We start from the raw sequence: 17323 nt of genomic DNA, 5'->3' as shown, positions 1-17323 counted from the left end.
AGACCGTCCGAGATGATCTTCAGAACCCATTGGCAAGAGGTTATGGACTGCCACTGGGTAAGAAACGCTGAGAGTCTTCCCCCCACCCGGGCCGAGTCACTGCTTGTCCTGCTGAGGACGTTGCTGATGTGGAGGGATGAGGATGTTTCTCCCTCTACCTTTGGGATAGCTCCACCTGCCTGCCTTCCCTTTCCCTCTGGGCTGGGAGGCCTGAGGCATCGAGGGACGAAAGGACCGCTTCCTGGTAGGTCTAGGATCGGGCAAGGCCTTACGATCAGTCGCCTTGTCCAGGATATCATCCAGGGCAGGTCCAAACACCAAATCCCCTTTAAAAGGAAGGGAACAAAGCCTCATTTTAGAGGTGGAGTCTCCACTCCAGGCCTTAAGCCAGAGGGCACGTCGGGCAGAGTTAGAAAGCACCGAGGTCCTGGCTGCCAGGCGGACAGATTCCACCGAGGTATCTGCCAGAAAACAGGTAGCCTTCCTAAGCAAGGGAAGGGATTCCAGTAATTCCTCCCTAGGGGTCCCTTGGGAAATATGAGCCTCCAACTGGTCCAACCACCTAATTAGGGACCTGGATACGCAGGTGGAGGCAATGTTGGCTTGAATAGAGGAAGACGATGCCTCCCAGGACCGCTTCATCAGGCCCTCTACCTTCCTATCCATTTGATCCTTCAGCTGGGAAGTATCCTCAAAGGGAAGAGCCGTTTGCTTAGCTACCCTAGCCACCTGAACGTCTACTCTTGGGATCTCCCAATGTAGTCCCGAAGGTTCCAGAGGAAACCGGCGTCTAAGGTCACTCCGTACCCGCCTCTCAGGACATTCCCATTCCTGAGAAACAATATCCAATATATTGGCATGAACTGGGAATCCCAACTGTTTGACTGACTTCAGGCCAGCAAACATTTCGTCCTGGATTGAAGGAAGAGACTGCACTTCCTCTAAACCCATAGTGCTCCGAACTGCCTCAATAAGATCCCCCAACTCTTCTGAGTGAAAAAGAAAGGACTGGTCAGACCCCCCAGATGGAAATCCTTCATCAGGACCCTCAGAGGTGGAATCAGCGTCCTCCTGATCAGAAGGGGTCGACTGGAGTCTCCTCTTTTTTGGAGGAGAGGGTCCAGGAGCAGGGCCAGGCACAGGGCCAGGCACAGGGCCAGGCACAGGGCCAGGCACAGGGCCAGGCACAGGGCCAGGCACAGGGCCAGGCACAGGGCCAGGCACAGGGCCAGGCACAGGGCCAGGCACAGGGCCAGGCACAGGGCCAGGCACAGGGCCAGGCACAGGGCCAGGAACAGGGCCAGGAACAGGGCCAGGCACAGGGAGAGAAGCCAGTGAGGCCCTAATCTCCTGTTTCATCATGGACCGCAACTCATCTATCAGAGATGGTTGTTCGGCCCTAATAACCTGGTCCGTACATTGCTGGCAAAGCTTTTTATCCCATACTGCAGGGAGCTTCTTTATACAGATGGGACATTTTTTAATTTTGTCCACTCTGTCAGGTCTATCAGGCTTATCGGACTTGTCAGTTTTTTCTGACTTCTCAGGCTTCTCTGATTTCCTCCTAGAAAACACAGAGCAGAGAGCCATAATCACTGATGAGACCTATGTCCGAGGGACCAGTCCCCTCCATACTCACAGTAGCAGGGGGCACACTGGGTTCTGCAGAGGCAGCTGCAGCGGAAGACATGACAGGGAGCACGGTCTTACCATGATCTGATGTCTTCGTGGCAGCCCTTATGGACAAGGGCCTGCCTCCCCAGTGACGGTGCACGTTTCCCCGCCTCCCGCATCCGGTCCTGGGCAGGTCGAGTCGCAGTCGGCATGCCTCCACGCTGCCTCCGCAAACCGGAAGCGCTCGACCGGAAGTCCGCAAGACCAGAAGTCCCGCCTCCGGGAGCACTTCCGGATCGCTCCGGCAGCGTGCATGCGGGAGGCGGCCGGCGGCTCAGGGAGGACGCCGGCCGGGGAGCTCAACAGCCTGCATCACCCCTCAGGAGGATCCGGAAGGCTGGAGCAGCGGTCCCCCACAGCGTGAGGGAACAGCAAGGGAGGAGCGGTGAAGGCCCGACCGATGCCGTCCGGCTGAAGGTAATAGGGGGGAAAAAAAAAAAATATACTGCAGTTCGCCGGCCACCACAGCATAGGAGAAAAAACAAAACCTCTCCATGCCCCATGGGGACAGGAAAGACACTGGCTATGGGAGGTGGGAGGGTCCTTTTAAACCTCTTGAACTTCCTGTCCCAATTAGGGCGTGGAGAGACAACCTCCTATGCTGTCGTGGAAGGGACTAGAGAAAATACCGACGCCTGAGAAGTCAAAGACGCTACTTGCGGAGCAGAGGTACGGATGACCGCATTAATCTCAGACAGACAAGCTGAGATAGCCTGGAGTGCCCACACTGCTGCAAAGGCTGGGGCAAAGGACGCGCCTATGGCTTCATAGATGGATTTCATTAGGAGCTCTATCTGCCTGTCTGTGGCATCCTTGAGCGTTGAACCGTCAGCCACTGCTACTACGGATCTAGCCGCCAGTCTAGAGACTGGAGGATCCACCTTGGGACATTGAGCCCAACCCTTAACTACGTCAGAGGGGAAGGGGTAACGTGTGTCAGTAAGGCGCTTAGTAAAGCGCTTGTCCGGAACCGCTCTGGGCTTCTGGACAGCGTCTCTGAAGTTAGAGTGATCGAAGAAAGCACTCCGAGTACGTTTGGGAAACCTAAACTGGTGCTTCTCCTGCTGTGCGGTCGACTCCTCTATAGGTAGAGTTGGGGGAGAAAGATCTAGCACCTGGTTGATGGACGCTATAAGGTCATTTACTATAGCGTCCCCTTCAGGTGTATCAAGATTGAGAGCAACGTCAGGGTCAGAGTCCTGGGCTGCGACCTCCGCCTCATCCTCTAGAGAGTCCTCAAGCTGAGACCCCGAACAGCGTGATGAAGTCGGGGAAGATTCTAAGCGAGCCCGCTTAGCCGGTCTGGGACTGCGGTCCGTGCCGGAGTCCTCCACGTAATAACTAGAGGCCACCCCAGGAGCACGCTTCGTCGCAGACCGAGAGGGGCCTGGGGGCGATCCCGCAGTGCCCGGGGCCTGTGTAAGGGCCGGTCTGGACTGCAAAGCTTCTAGTATCTTAGCAGACCATTTGTCCATAGACTGAGCCATGGATTGTGAAAGTGACTCAGAGAGTTTCTCAGCAAAAGCTGCAAACTCTGTCCCTGCCGCCTGGACAGGGGAAGCCCGCGGGTCCCACCAGTGCCCCAGGCTCCGGCTGAGCGATTGCCACAGGACCCGAGCATTGCTCACAGTGAGGGTAGGTGGAACCTGCAGGTAGCATAGCCGCGCAAGAGGTACAGGTTGCAAAATAACCCTGTGTCTTGGCCCCCTTGCTTCTTGTGAACGACATGCTGTAGTCTCCCAGGAGAGTGATCACTGAGGGATATATAGCCACAAGCTAACAGTACAGCCGAACCGAGAAAATGTATACATATATATATATATATATATATACATATATATATATACACATATATATATATATACACATATATATATATATATATATATATATATATATATATATATATATATATATATATATATATATATATATATATATATATATATATATATATATATATATATATATATATATATATATAGTTCGGCACTCTAGGGGGCCCAGCACCGGGTGTTTACCGACCGCTCAAGCGGTGTGTGGCCACCAGATTCCCTGCCTCGGGTCTCCCAGAGGTGCAGCCAGAAGTACTCCACCGGCAGAATGTGCTTAAAACATGGCTGTCAACGTTCACAGGGGAGGAGGGAGCCGTGGGCGTAACTACAAAAGTGCGGGAATCTGGTGCCCCAGAGTGATTAGTGAGGGGGGCGGAGGACAGCCAAGTGTGCTCCAGCCCTCACTGTCGGCGTCAGACCGACCGTCCCGCCCTTCCCCCTGACTGGCAGGCCCGGGGGCGGGAGTTTAAGGCACTAGGCCGCAAAAGCCGGGGACTAAAGTTAAAACCGCGGCCGGCAAGCAGGCGCGGTCGTCCCGGTCTCATACCAACACCGCAGTCGCTGCAGCGTCTGAGGCCAAGGTGCTCCATGCACCGTCCCCAAGGGGACACAGAGTACCTGTAGATGCAGGGCCCTGTCCCTGATGATACTCAGTCTCCTGTCCGTCAGACTCCCACAGGGGCTGCGGAGGGAGCTCGGTCCCAGTGCCTGGATGACCGGATAGGATCCCACTTCTCCCAGAGCCCCTAAGGGATGGGGAAGGAAAACGGCATGTGGCTCCGGCCTGTGTACCCGCAATGGGTACCTCAACCTTAACAACACCGCCGACTTAGTGGGGTGAGAAGGGAGCATGCCGGGAGCCCTGTTAGAGGCCCTCTTCCATCCGATACAATCAGCAGCTGCTGCTGACTAAAATGGGAGCATGAGTGCATGTGTGCCTCCTTCAACACAAAGCATAAAACTGAGGAGCCCGTGATGCACGGGAGGGTGTATAGGCAGAGGGGAGGGGTTACACTTTTTAAAGTGTAATACTTTGTGTGGCCTCCGGAGGCAGAAGCTATACACCCAATTGTCTGGGTCTCCCAATGGAGCGACAAAGAAATATAGTGAACAAAAAAATTATATATTTTTTTTTTTTTTACATTTGTACAGTTTAATAATTTTTAAAAATGCCTAATGAACGTGTGTGTCGGTGTGCACAATCACTAGGAGCGTCTGCTCTCTCTCTGGTCACTGAAGGGTTACACATGGGCGCTCCTCACCCGTCCTGTACCCTGTACACCGCACAGCATTCTGGGATCAGGCCTCGCATCATCAGCGCTTTCTTTAGACTGTCCCGCACGGTTACTCCACATCGGGCAGGTACCTGTAACGGCAAACAAAAATCCAGACTATGAGGTCGTGCCGGCAACAATGGAAACCTCCTCCTGCGTGGGCGGGCCCAATCAATCAGCTGTTTGCCGCAACCAGAAGTAAGCAGCTCTATACACCGTGTAGTGGCCGTTCTCTGGTACTGCAGCCCGGATCACACTCACCTAAACACCGTGTTTCCCCCAAAATAAGACTGTTTATTATTTTTTAGCGCCAAAAGATGCGCTAGGGCTTATTTTCGGGGAAACCCGGTACAATGGTGGTGCAATACCAGGCACAGCCTGTGCGCACAAGTGTGGAGTTGTTACTGGAAGAAGGCAGCCGTGTTTTCCTCTTTAACCTTCTGAGATAATATATTATCTAAACAACCATTCATTTTTATGGCAAACAAATACATTTTACAATTAGCAGTCATTAATAAATAAAAAAAAAAATAAAAGAAAAAAAAAAATGTATTGCAGGCTGCAGAATGAGTTAACTAAGAATCTGTCAGTGAGCTCGTTGTAGCTCAACTTTGATGTGATCAATAAATAAAACTCCTGGAAAGAGCTCACTGACCGATTATAATTAACTCATTCTGCCGGAAAGAATAAAATGCCCCTTAAGCCCCTTTCCAGTGGTAGTCTTCTTAAGGCAGATGACTGGTGATGAGCGCCCGCTCTGGAGGACACTCACCACCGTGCGCTGCTTGTTAGGTAGGAAGACTCGGACGATCGGCTTCTGAGGAGACTTGGGGTTAATCCGGGAGAGGTCGGAGGGATTCTGTAGGACGGAGAGGGACGAAGGCGCTAGAGACAGGGTGGAGGGGACGGAGGACAGAGTCATTTCTGAGGACAGGGAGGAAGAGTCCGTGCCGTTCCCCATGGACTCCAGTAACTGCTGCTCCCTCTGCTGGAGGGCGTCCAGTTTGCTTGTGTACTCTTCATAAGCCTGTGAGGGGGGGAGAAAGAGGATAAGTCAATATTTAAACATTCAGGTTCCAAAAATATGGCTGCTTTATTCTATAAGTGGCGCCCCTCCAGTGTACAGGTTGTGTCTGGTACTGCAGCTTATAAAGCCTATTAATTCCTTCATTCAGGATCCTCTCGGCCAGAAAGGAGAGTTACAAGAGCGTCTGTCCCCAAAGAAGATCCGGGTGTAATACCTCCTTTGCCCTGCGGTGGTGCTGTGGGGAAACTGCTCACTTACTGCCCGGTGATCACACCGATCACAGCTGATCAATGCGGCCGCTCTGTAATTTACTGATCAGGGGACTCTTCTAACAAAAGCCCAACAGCAATTATTCTCTGTTATTAGGCATCTAGATTACCCCCCCCCCCCCAGCGCTGAGGACCTTCACATTCATACAGACCCGTGGCCCTTTAAATCCGCGGACTAGGTGGGAGGCGAGCGCATGGCGGTAAACAGGCGGCTCGGCCAAGGGAGGTCGCAGGGGTGAAGGATGAGGCAGAATATTTGGGAACAGAGTCGTTTACACAACGCGGGAGATAAATCCTGGATCCGTGACAGCCTCGAGGATCCGCGGTGGGGAAACAGGTTTTATAGACCCTCACTTAACCCCTCAGTGACCGATGGTGCTGAACTTACTTCCACGTATATCGAGGGGGGGTTGTGCTCGCCTCCGAACTTGTCCAGGAGGGCTTCGATGTGCTCTTGTGTTAGCTTAATCATCTGCTTGATATTCCAGATCTGAAAAACAAAAAGTAACGAAAGAGGATTAAGATCCAAAGCTATTATTAACATACAGTAATGGAGAGTCACGCATGCGCAGCCGCCTCACCGCCAACATTTTACCAAAGAGCACCGATTCTCAAGTTGGAAGTGGAAGTCAGAGAACATGGCATAAATTATGGAAATACTCCTTAAAAAAAAAAAAAAAAAAAAAAGAAAGATATACCCATTCCGAAAATTGGGATCCTTTTCACACTGGTGAAAGGCTGCGCATGTGCAGCTCTCCGCATCAACACTTGCTCTGGTAAGTTTGTAGCTACTGTGAAAAGTAATGGAGACCCCCCCCCCTGCGCGAGAGAGAGAGAGAGAAAGACGACCCCCCCTGCGCAGCAGACAGAGAGAGAGAGAGAGAGGACCCCCCCCCGCGCAGCAAAGAGAGGACCCCCCCCCGCGCAGCAAAGAGAGGACCCCCCCCGCGCAGCAGAGAGAGGACCCCCCCCTGCGCAGCAGAGAGAGGACCCCCCCTGCGCAGCAGAGAGAGGACCCCCCCCCTGCGCAGCAGAGAGAGGACCCCCCCCTGCGCAGCAGAGAGAGGACCCCCCCCCCTGCGCAGCCTGCATTTATTCCTATGGGAGTTACAAAGAGTTGAGCACAATTACTCAGCTATATAGAAAGGTAATGGAGAGCTGCGCATGTGCAAACCTTACAGCTGTGAGGTGAGGGCCCAATCTCGAGATGGGAATAACTTTAAAAATGGAGCACGTATTTTAAGAAAGAAACTCCTTAGAAATAGGTTCTTCCCATAGCGAAAATAGGGCCCCATCATATACAGCTTTACACACAATTTTAAGCTTGCGCATGCGCAGCTCTCCATTATCTGTGTATATACCTGAGTAAATTGTGCTCAGCTCTTTTTTTTTTTTTAACTCTCGTAGGAATAAATGCAAATTGCCCCTTTGTATATATCTCAGTTATTGTGCTTGGTTCTTTTTGGAACTGCCATAGGAATAAATGCAGATAGCTGCGCATGCGCAATCTCACATGCCCGAGCGAAACGGGGACCTCCCCATCCAGAATGTGGAAATACCCCTTTAATAGGAGCATCCATATCACATGTTTATAGCAGATCTACAGCCCCAGATCTGGGATCCACAAATGTCGTGAATTGTGAATGATGAGATGGTTGCGCATGCGCGACTCTCCATTTACTTCTACAGGAGCTCCAAAAAAAAAAAAAAAAAAAAAAAAGAAGAGCTGAGCACGTCTACTCAGATATCTACGGAGGTCCCACAAAATACACAGAGGGTCTGGTATTGGCAGATGACGCAATATCCTTTAGATGACCTGGTGCCCATCTATCAGATGATGGTGGGCCATCGGGAAGATACAGGACGACCCCTTTATTAGGGGAGAGTCCCCCCAAAGGGCAAAATCCTCCTCCCCCTTTAATATGAAGCCCTGGACTGACATCTCTGGCAGACTGTGCACAGATGTCGGTTCGGTGGTGAGCTGACACTCGGATTGTCCTTGATCTTTGTTTTCCGCAATGGATTAAAGATTGAGATAAATAAAACCGAAGCAAAAAAAAAACAAAAAAAAACGCCCCGCGGTGTTTACATCTACAGGACAGAGAGCGATAAACATCTGTCCACAGAGCGGTCCCACCTGGAGGAGGCCAGAAGATACGCTTTTATGCCGGAGCCGATACGTTGCCCAGATTAACGCCATCCAGCGCAGACACTAGTCACACCACTACTAGACCTGCCAGACACTGGGCAATCCCCCCCGCCAACACTAGACCCACCAGACACTGGGCAATCCCCCCATCCTCCGAGACCCACCAGACACTGGGCAATCCCCCCGTCCTTCCAAGACCCGCCAGACACTGGGAAATCCCCCCACCAACACAAGACCCGTCAGACACTGGGCAATTCCCCCCGCCGACACAAGCCCCGCTAGACACTGGGCAATTCCCCCGCCAACACAAGCCCCGCCAGACACAATAGGCAATCCTCCCCTCCCTACAAGACCCGCCAGACACTGGGAAATCCCCCCCACCAACACAAGCCCCGCCAGACACTGGGCAATTCCCCCACCAACATAAGCCCCGTCAGACACTGGGCCACAAGGCCCACCAGACACTGGGCAGCCTCCCCCCCCCCCTCCCCTCCACAAGGCCCACCAGACACTGGGCAGCCTCCCCCCCCCCCCCGCACGTCCCTCCACAAGGCCCACCAGACACTGGGCAGCCTCCTCCCCCCGTCCCTCCACAAGTCCCACCAGGCACTGGGCAGCCTCCTCCTCCCCCCCACAAGTCCCACCAGGCACTGGGCAGCCTCCTCCTCCCCCCCACAAGGCCCACTAGACACTGGGCAGCCTCCTCCCCCCCTCACGTCCCTCCACAAGGCCCACCAGACACTGGGCAGCCTCCTCTCCCCCCCCACAAGGCCCACCAGACACTGGCAGCCTCCTCCCCCCGTCCCTCCACAAAGCCCACCAGGCACTGGGCAGCCTCCTCCTCCCCCCCCCCACAAGGCCCACTAGACACTGGGCAGCCTCCTCCCCCCCTCACGTCCCTCCACAAGGCCCACCAGACACTGGGCAGCCTCCTCCAACCCCCCCCCCCACGTCCCTCCACAAGGCCCACCAGACACTGGGCAGCCTCCTCTGCCCCCCCCACAAGGCCCACCAGACACTGGGCAGCCTCCTCCCCCCCCGTCCCTCTACAAGGCCCACCAGACACTGGGCAGCCTACAACCCCCCCCCCCCATCCCTCCACAAGGCCCACCAGACACTGGGCAGCCTCCTACCCATCCCCCCCCCCGTCCATCCACAAGGCCCACCAGACACTGGGCAGACTCCTCCCCACCCCCGTCCCTTCACAAGGCCCACCAGACACTGGGCAGCCTCCTCCCCCCCGTCCCTCCACAAGGCCCACCAGACACTGGGCAGCCTCCTCCTACCCCCACGTCCCTCCACAAGGCCCACCAAACACTGGGCAGCCTCCTCCTACCCCCACGTCCCTCCACAAGGCCCACCAAACACTAGGCAGCCTCCTCCTCCCCCCCCCCCGTCCCTCCACAAGGCCCACCAGACACTGGGCAGCCTCCGCCCCCCCCGTCCCTCCACAAGGCCCACCAGACACTGGGCAGCCTCCTCCTACCCCCACGTCCCACCACAAGGCCCACCAGTCACTGGGCAGCCTCGGCTAGGGCTGTAGGAGGGTGTTTTGTCCATCACCTGGGTCCATGGCCGCGCACTGCTCTGCATAGGAGCTGTATACACAAGACACTTCAGGATTTTGAATGATTCGCAAAATTACTTCAGAAGGGATTGAAAACTTATACAACTTCTCACTTTACCAAAAATGATCATTTTAGAAGTTTTGGGGGCTCCGATAGCGGAGATCCAGCCCGATGCTTAGGATTCCGGGAATGTGGAGACCGCCGGATTCCTCGTCCTCACGCTCCGGTCCGGGGAGATGAACCGGATAGACGAGTTCCATGTGGCTGGTTTCAGGCCCCGCAGCCTTGTGGGTGTCACTGGGATTAATAGTTTCTACCTGACACCTACGAGCAGTGGCCTCTATAGACTTGGGGCTGGATTACCACAGACTTCATCAGATATAATGGGAACCCTACCGGTCACTAGACGCGGCGTCTCCACGCCCTGCTTACTGACGGTTTCCTTTATCTCCAGATTATCTCTACTCATTATATGGGTCCCATGACAAATATATCAAAGTATTTGAGCGATCAGCTGGGATTGGTGGGATCGCCTTATTGCAAGTGTGCCCTTTTCCCTACAGCACGCCCGCAGGAGAAATGAGGTATTACACCCAGGCCTATTCAAATCAATGCGATGACTGTATCAGGACAGGTCCTCCGGAAAAAGCCTTTACACCCACTCTAACTCCTGATGACCCTAAAGTCTGGGGGATCAATTTGCAGCCTCCCCCACCCCCCCAGACAGGATTCGGCCAACTCTTCCAGCATGTCGCTCGTTCTACTGCATGGCTGCAGCGTCTCCAGACTTGTCTCCCATCGACCACATCATTGATCGGTGATTACATAGGGAGCTGCCAGCAGAGGATCTTGATTTGCCCAAGTGTATTCTCAGACCTCATTGATAGCAGTGGAGCACTTGGAGTCCTCAAGTGGCAACATGGAGGGCATATATATATATTGCAGTACTGAGCAATGAAGCTGAGAATCCAGCTCTGGGATGAGATAAAACACTTACTAGAGAATAAAACCACCAGTATGTATCTCTTCATCCCTCACTTTGCTGCTCCCTCCATAGACCTCAATAGGCAGCAGTAATCTGATCTCTCAGTGAGAAGACAGATTTCTGCAGTTTATACCATAGGGAATGATGAGACTGACATGAGGGAAGGGGAAAAAGTGGCTCATAAGTGGAGAAAGCAGCAAACTTCTCCAATATTCAATTGAAACATGGTCAGGAGACATTGTTATACCCCGAGCATTCCTACTCGGCAAAAAAAAAAAAAAAGAAGTTCATTGCATTCTGGAAACCATCAGCAAGCAGGTTCCCGAATCTTTCTACAGCTGCACTGAAATCCTGGGTCAGGGAAGGTCCCGATCTCCACAATGTGTCAGAATGGCCGGGACGTCATATCTGCACCAGGGATGTCAGGGAGACAGTTCTCCCCCTCGTGCAAAACTGGGGGAGACAGTGTGCAGCCCCCCCGACCCTAATCTAATTAGCAGGAAATGTGCACATCACCGAACGTATCTGCATTGGACCTGCCGGGATCTGGGGGGCTGCAGTCAATTCAGAAGAACATCCCACCATCCAACTTACTCTGGCAGATGACAACCTCTGCGTACAGGCAGTGCCCTCCAACAGAACCTGCCAGACCCCCCCCCCCCTTACACAAGACAAGCCAGACCCCCCCCTTTACACAAGTCAAGCCAGACCCCCCCCCTTTACACAAGTCAAGCCAGACCCCCCCCCCCCCTTTACACAAGTCAAGCCAGACCCCCCCCCCCCTTTACACAAGTCAAGCCAGACCCCCCCCCCTTTACACAAGTCAAGCCAGACCCCCCCCCCTTTACACAAGTCAAGCCAGACCCCCCCCTTTACACAAGTCAAGCCAGACCCCCCCCTTTACACAAGTCAAGCCAGACCCCCCCCTTTACACAAGTCAAGCCAGACCCCCCCCCTTTACACAAGTCAAGCCAGACCCCCCCCTTTACACAAGTCAAGCCAGACCCCCCCTTTACACAAGTCAAGCCAGACCCCCCCTAAGTCAAGCCAGACCCCCCCCTTTACACAAGACAAGCCAGACCCCCTCCTTACACAAGACCTGTCAGCCCCCCCCCCCTTTACACAAGACCTGCCAGGCCCCCCCCCCCTCCTACACAAGACCTGCCAGGCCCCCCCCCCCTCCTACACAAGACCTGCCAGCCCCCCCCCCCCTCCTACACAAGACCTGCCAGGCCCCCCCCCCCTCCTACACAAGACCTGCCAGGCCCCCCCCTCCTACACAAGACCTGCCAGGCCCCCCCCCCCTCCTACACAAGACCTGCCAGGCCCCCCCCCTCTCCTACACAAGACCTGCCAGGCCCCCCCCCCTCCTACACAAGACCTGCCAGGCCCCCCCCCTCTCCTACACAAGACCTGCCAGGCCCCCCCCCTCTCCTACACAAGACCTGCCAGGCCCCCCCCCCCCTCTCCTACACAAGACCTGCCAGGCCCCCCCCCCCCTCTCCTACACAAGACCTGCCAGCCCCCCCCCCCCCCTCTCCTACACAAGACCTGCCAGCCCCCCCCCCCCTCTCCTACACAAGACCTGCCAGGCACCCCCCCTCTCTCCTACACAAGACCTGCCAGGCACCCCCCCTCTCTCCTACACAAGACCTGCCAGGCACCCCCCCTCTCTCCTACACAAGACCTGCCAGGCACCCCCCCTCTCTCCTACACAAGACATGCCAGGAACCCTTACCCCCACTCCCTAGACAAGATCTGCCAGGCACCGGGCACCTCCCTCCTACAATGCCAGCTGTTTTGAAGATTACTCTGACCCATTCCTCCAGTCCTCGGTTCGGACTGTCACAGTTTCTTGGTCCTTCACACTTCGCTCATGTCTCCTGCTTCCAACACCTCAATTTCGAGAGCTGACTATTCACGTCCTCCCCAAATATATCCCCCCCCCCCGATAATCTGCGCTATTCACTGTGGTAGCTGAGGTTCAGTACAGGCTAGATGTCGCCACCCCCTCTGCCCAGCCGCCGCCATCCTCCTCATTTCCCCTCATCACTACTAATGAGTGGGGTCTTATCGCACAGTGACTGCTGACCACCCAGGACACGGACCCCAATCGTCAGGGTCATACAGACCCCGAGTGTGACCCCTCAGGACATGCCCGGCCTCTAGCTCTAGAGAAGATCTCATTCCTTCCAGATCTTCCACATTTTCCCAGGATGAAGGAGACAGCAGTGAATAACCAAGAGACCCCAGTATCCGCACAGCTCCCCCTAGTGGTGGCAGCGGACAGGACGCTGTGTGCAGGGGATTTGGTGCTCGGCATCATAAAAACACTAAAAAGAGACACTGAGGCTGCACAGGAGTCCTGAGAATGGATTGCAGCGCCATCATGTGAGCGATAGGGGGCGCTCCGCTGACCATCAGAGCTCAAGACGGAGACTCCATCAACCCCCGAGTGTCAGAAAGACAGAGACGGCCAATCACAGGCTGCCCCGCAGCAGAGACCCCCAGAAATCAGAGGGAAGGCTGAGGTAACAAAGCACTGAAGCTCCCTGCAGCGCCCCCGGAGGAGGAACAACGCATTACACAGCCCATAATAATTATAAGGAAACCCATCCTGTCTTCGCTCCACAGACAGGATCATATTACATGCTTAGTAGTCCAGTAGGCGGTCCCATTAATGAGCTACCAACCTGGAGAAGGACCGCCCACCGGACTACTAAACACCCGGCATATCAAGGAATAAAATACAGAATCTTACTGACTCTTCCCACAATCCTATACCTCGTTCTGCCCTCCGATCAGACACGTACAAGGCAGCCCCCCCCCCCTCCACCTCCCCTCCTATACTGGGGACCCTCCTCATCAGAATGAAGGGGTAGGTGGGCGGTCACCCCCTTTCCACCACGTCTCTGCTCTGCGGGAAAGGATGCAGAGATAGGCCCTTCCAGCACCCTTGGCCTTTCCAACCTACCCGGCCCCTACTACTACCCACCCCATTCAAGTGTCCTCGGCCTCTTCTACCTCCCCTGCCCTCAGCTCCTCCCCCCATTCAAGTGCCCTCTGCCTCTTCTACCTCCCCTGCCCTCAGCTCCTCCCCCCCATTCAAGTGCCCTCGGCCTCTTCTACCTCCCCTGCCCTCAGCTCCTCCCCCCCATTCAAGTGTCCTCGGCCTCTTCTACCTCCCCTGCCCTCAGCTCCTCCCCCCATTCAAGTGCCCTCGGCCTCTTCTACCTCCCCTGCCCTCAGCTCCTCTCCCCCCCCCAATTCAAGTGCCCTCGGCCTCTTCTACCTCCCCTGCCCTCAGCTCCTCCCCCCATTCAAGTGCCCTCGGCCTCTTCTACCTCCCCTGCCCTCAGCTCCTCTCCCCCCCCCCCCATTCAAGTGTCCTCGGCCTCTTCTACCTCCCCTGCCCTCAGCTCCCCCCCCATTCAAGTGCCCTCGGCCTCTTCTACCTCCCCTGCCCTCAGCTCCTCCCCCCCATTCAAGTGCCATCGGCCTCTTCTACCTCCCCTGCCCTCAGCCCCTCTCCCCCCCCATTCAAGTGCCATCGACCTCTTCTACCTCCCCTGCCCTCAGCCCCTCCCCCCCCCCCATTCAAGTGCCATCGGCCTCTTATACCTCCCCTGCCCTCAGCCCCTCTCCCCCCCATTCAAGTGCCCTCAGCCTCTTCTACCTCCCCTGCCCTCTCCCCCCCATTCAAGTGCTCACGGATTCTTCTACCTCCACTGTCCTGAGCCCCCCTCCCCCCCATTCAACTGGCTTAGGCCTCTTCTACCTCCTCTGTCCTCAGCCCCCCTACCCCCCATTCAACTGGCTTCGGCCTCTTCTACCTCCACTGTCCTGAGCCCCCCTCCCCCCCATTCAACTGACTTCGGCCTCTTCTACCTCCACTGTCCTGAGCCCCCCCCCCCCCCCCATTCAACTGGCTTCGGCCTCTTCTACCTCCACTGTCCTGAGCCCCCCTCCCCCCCATTCAACTGACTTTGGCCTCTTCTACCTCCCCTGCCCTGAGCCCCCCTCCCCCCTATTCAACTGACTTCGGCCTCTTCTTCCTCCCCTGCCCTGAGCCCCCCTCCCCCCATTCAACTGACTTCGGCCTCTTCTTCCTCCCCTGCCCTTAGCAACACTACTAACACCCTTGCCTCTTACTGCTCCCCAGCCTCTTATACCCCCCACCATCCTTGGCCCCTGCAGCCCACCAGCCTCTCCTACCCTGACCTGGAGAGTCTGGTTAGAGCCTCACACCTTAAAAAGGACATCACAGTGCCCCTTAATTATGCTCTGAAGAACCATAAGCACCAATATTCAGGGAGTCTACCTGAAAGATCCCAGACTGGAGCCCCCCGGACAGACCCCACTATATTCCTCAACACGATGACCTATCGGATCACAGCATTCATCGCCACAGGGCAGAAGATAAAAGCTGTGCTGTGATTGGCCGGTGTGTGCAGACCCCACACAGGCGGTCACATTGTTTCCTATAGTCCAGGCCGCCTTCTCCCACAGATGAGAGTTAACAGCCCCCAGCACTGCTCCTCCGCCATGCTTTACACTGCAGCTCTGCTCAGCCCCTATCACAGAGGACAATTGCAAAATACTAATAATAGGTGGCGGAAGAGGAATAAAAAAAAAATACAGGATATGTCACGATATAGGCTGATGAAAGATCCAATGTCACAACATCAGACTTTTAAGGACTGATGGTGTCAGGATATATCCTAACATTCTCTTATACTATCGTGACAGTCACACAAAAGCTAGGATATCATGACACAGATACAACCTGTCACAACATAACCACAATATCACCAGAGACAGAGCATCTATCGTGATACCAACAATGACAATAGCAGGGGAAGATCCTGAGAAAGGCAGAATATCACAGCCCATAAACACTGCTATAATATCGCGACAGACAAAACGGCAGGTCAGGAGCACAAAGCAATATCCTGACAGACATATCATAGCGCCAAATACAAAGGAAAGACACAGAAAAATCACGACATACACAAGGCCGAGGGACACAGATAACACTATGGGGACCGATCCGCACAAATAGCTCAGTCCCGGCCTCATTATGTCACGATATGAATGAAAACAAAGGAAACCATGCAGCGATGTCGCGATAGCCGGTGTCACGCACAATACTGCTGCCCGACAGCCACGTAATAACACGTCCTACTGACGCAATGTGCAGACAGAGGACAGATCCGCGCCGGTAACGGCACCGGCATATCGCGACGTGCACGGGCACCGCATCCGGGCCCCGCTCACCTCCTCCGGGTATCCCCCCGCCGCCGACATCTCCCCGGCTCCGCTCAGGCTCCCGGCCTCGGACTCCAGGTCCCCGTTGAGCAGTGAGGGCCCCTCGGCCGATCCCCCGCTTAGCGCCGCCATCTTGAAGTGATCGGGAGCCGCGGGAGCGAGCACGAAAGGCAGAAGGCCCAGCTGTCCAGTGCGTCACCTAAAGGGGCGGGGCGAGCAGGCAGCGTACGCGCACACGTAACCGATCAGCCAATCACAGAGGAGAGGGGCGTGACCTGAGATGTGTTTGGTGACGTAACGCAGGGAAACCCTCGCTTCATGGTCCCGCCCCCTGCTCAGGTGCAGAGAGCGCGTCCCCGCTGCGGCTCTGACGTCATTGGACCCTGCGGCCGTGACGTCACAGCTCTCCACTTCACTTTTAGAAACAAGGAATGAGATGGGAGACAGAGGAATCCAGAAAAAGAGAGGAACATACATCACTATACACTATACCATATACTGTATATACTACTGAGGAGCGGGGATAGAGGACAGGGGAATAACAAAGGACATGCCTGATACTGACAGCAAGAAGAAGCGTAACCAGTGCTCACACTATAATACTGCCCCTATATACAAGAATATAACTACTATAATACTGCCCCCTATGTACAAGAATATATCTACTATAATACTGCCCCTATGTACAAGAATATATCTACTATAATACTGCCCATATGTACAAGAATATAACTACTATAATACTGCCCCTATATACAAGAATATAACTACTATAATACTGCCCCCTATGTACAAGAATATAACTACTATAATACTGCCCCTATATACAAGAATATAACTACTATAATACTGCCCCCTATGTACAAGAATATAACTACTATAATACTGCCCCTATATACAAGAATATAACTACTATAATACTGCCCCTATGTACAAGAATATAACTACTATAATACTGCCCCTATATACAAGAATATAACTACTATAATACTGCCCCTATGTACAAGAATATAACTACTATAATACTGCCCCTATATACAAGAATATAACTACTATAATACTGCCCCTGTGTACAAGAATATAACTACTATAATACTGCCCCTATGTACAAGAATATAACTACTATAATACTGCCCTACATGTACAAGAATAAAACTACTACTATAATACTGCCCCTATATACAAGAATATAACTACTATAATACTGCTCCTATGTACAAGAATATAACTACTATAATACTGCCCCCTATGTACAAGAATATAACTACTATAAT

At 54.1% G+C, this 17323-nt stretch overlaps 1 protein-coding gene across 3 annotated transcripts in view; it reads right to left on the bottom strand.

Annotated features, from left to right (window-relative positions):
• The window catches only part of BRAF (B-Raf proto-oncogene, serine/threonine kinase), a 72505-nt gene extending 56140 nt beyond the window's left edge, over window positions 1–16365 (bottom strand). The window contains exons 1-4 of one of the 3 annotated variants that reach the window (XM_075343906.1): window positions 16059–16365; window positions 6468–6569; window positions 5556–5810; window positions 4772–4875 (exon numbers count right to left, since the gene is read on the bottom strand). In XM_075343906.1, the coding sequence (XP_075200021.1) occupies window positions 4772–4875; window positions 5556–5810; window positions 6468–6569; window positions 16059–16181 (584 nt within the window). In that variant the 5' untranslated portion in view covers window positions 16182–16365. Of the gene's footprint in view, window positions 1–4771; window positions 4876–5555; window positions 5811–6467; window positions 6570–9913; window positions 9995–16058 lie in introns of those variants that run through there. The other 2 variants (XM_075343907.1, XM_075343909.1) reach the window with 2 other exon arrangements.
• Between the last annotated feature and the right edge of the window lie 958 nt (window positions 16366–17323).

Source organism: Anomaloglossus baeobatrachus, chromosome 4 (genome assembly GCF_048569485.1).
Source record: "Anomaloglossus baeobatrachus isolate aAnoBae1 chromosome 4, aAnoBae1.hap1, whole genome shotgun sequence".
In the NCBI taxonomy this organism is placed as follows: domain Eukaryota; kingdom Metazoa; phylum Chordata; class Amphibia; order Anura; family Aromobatidae; genus Anomaloglossus; species Anomaloglossus baeobatrachus.
The sequence above is the reverse complement of the archived record's forward strand: the minus strand, read 5'-3'. Positions and strand labels throughout refer to the sequence as shown.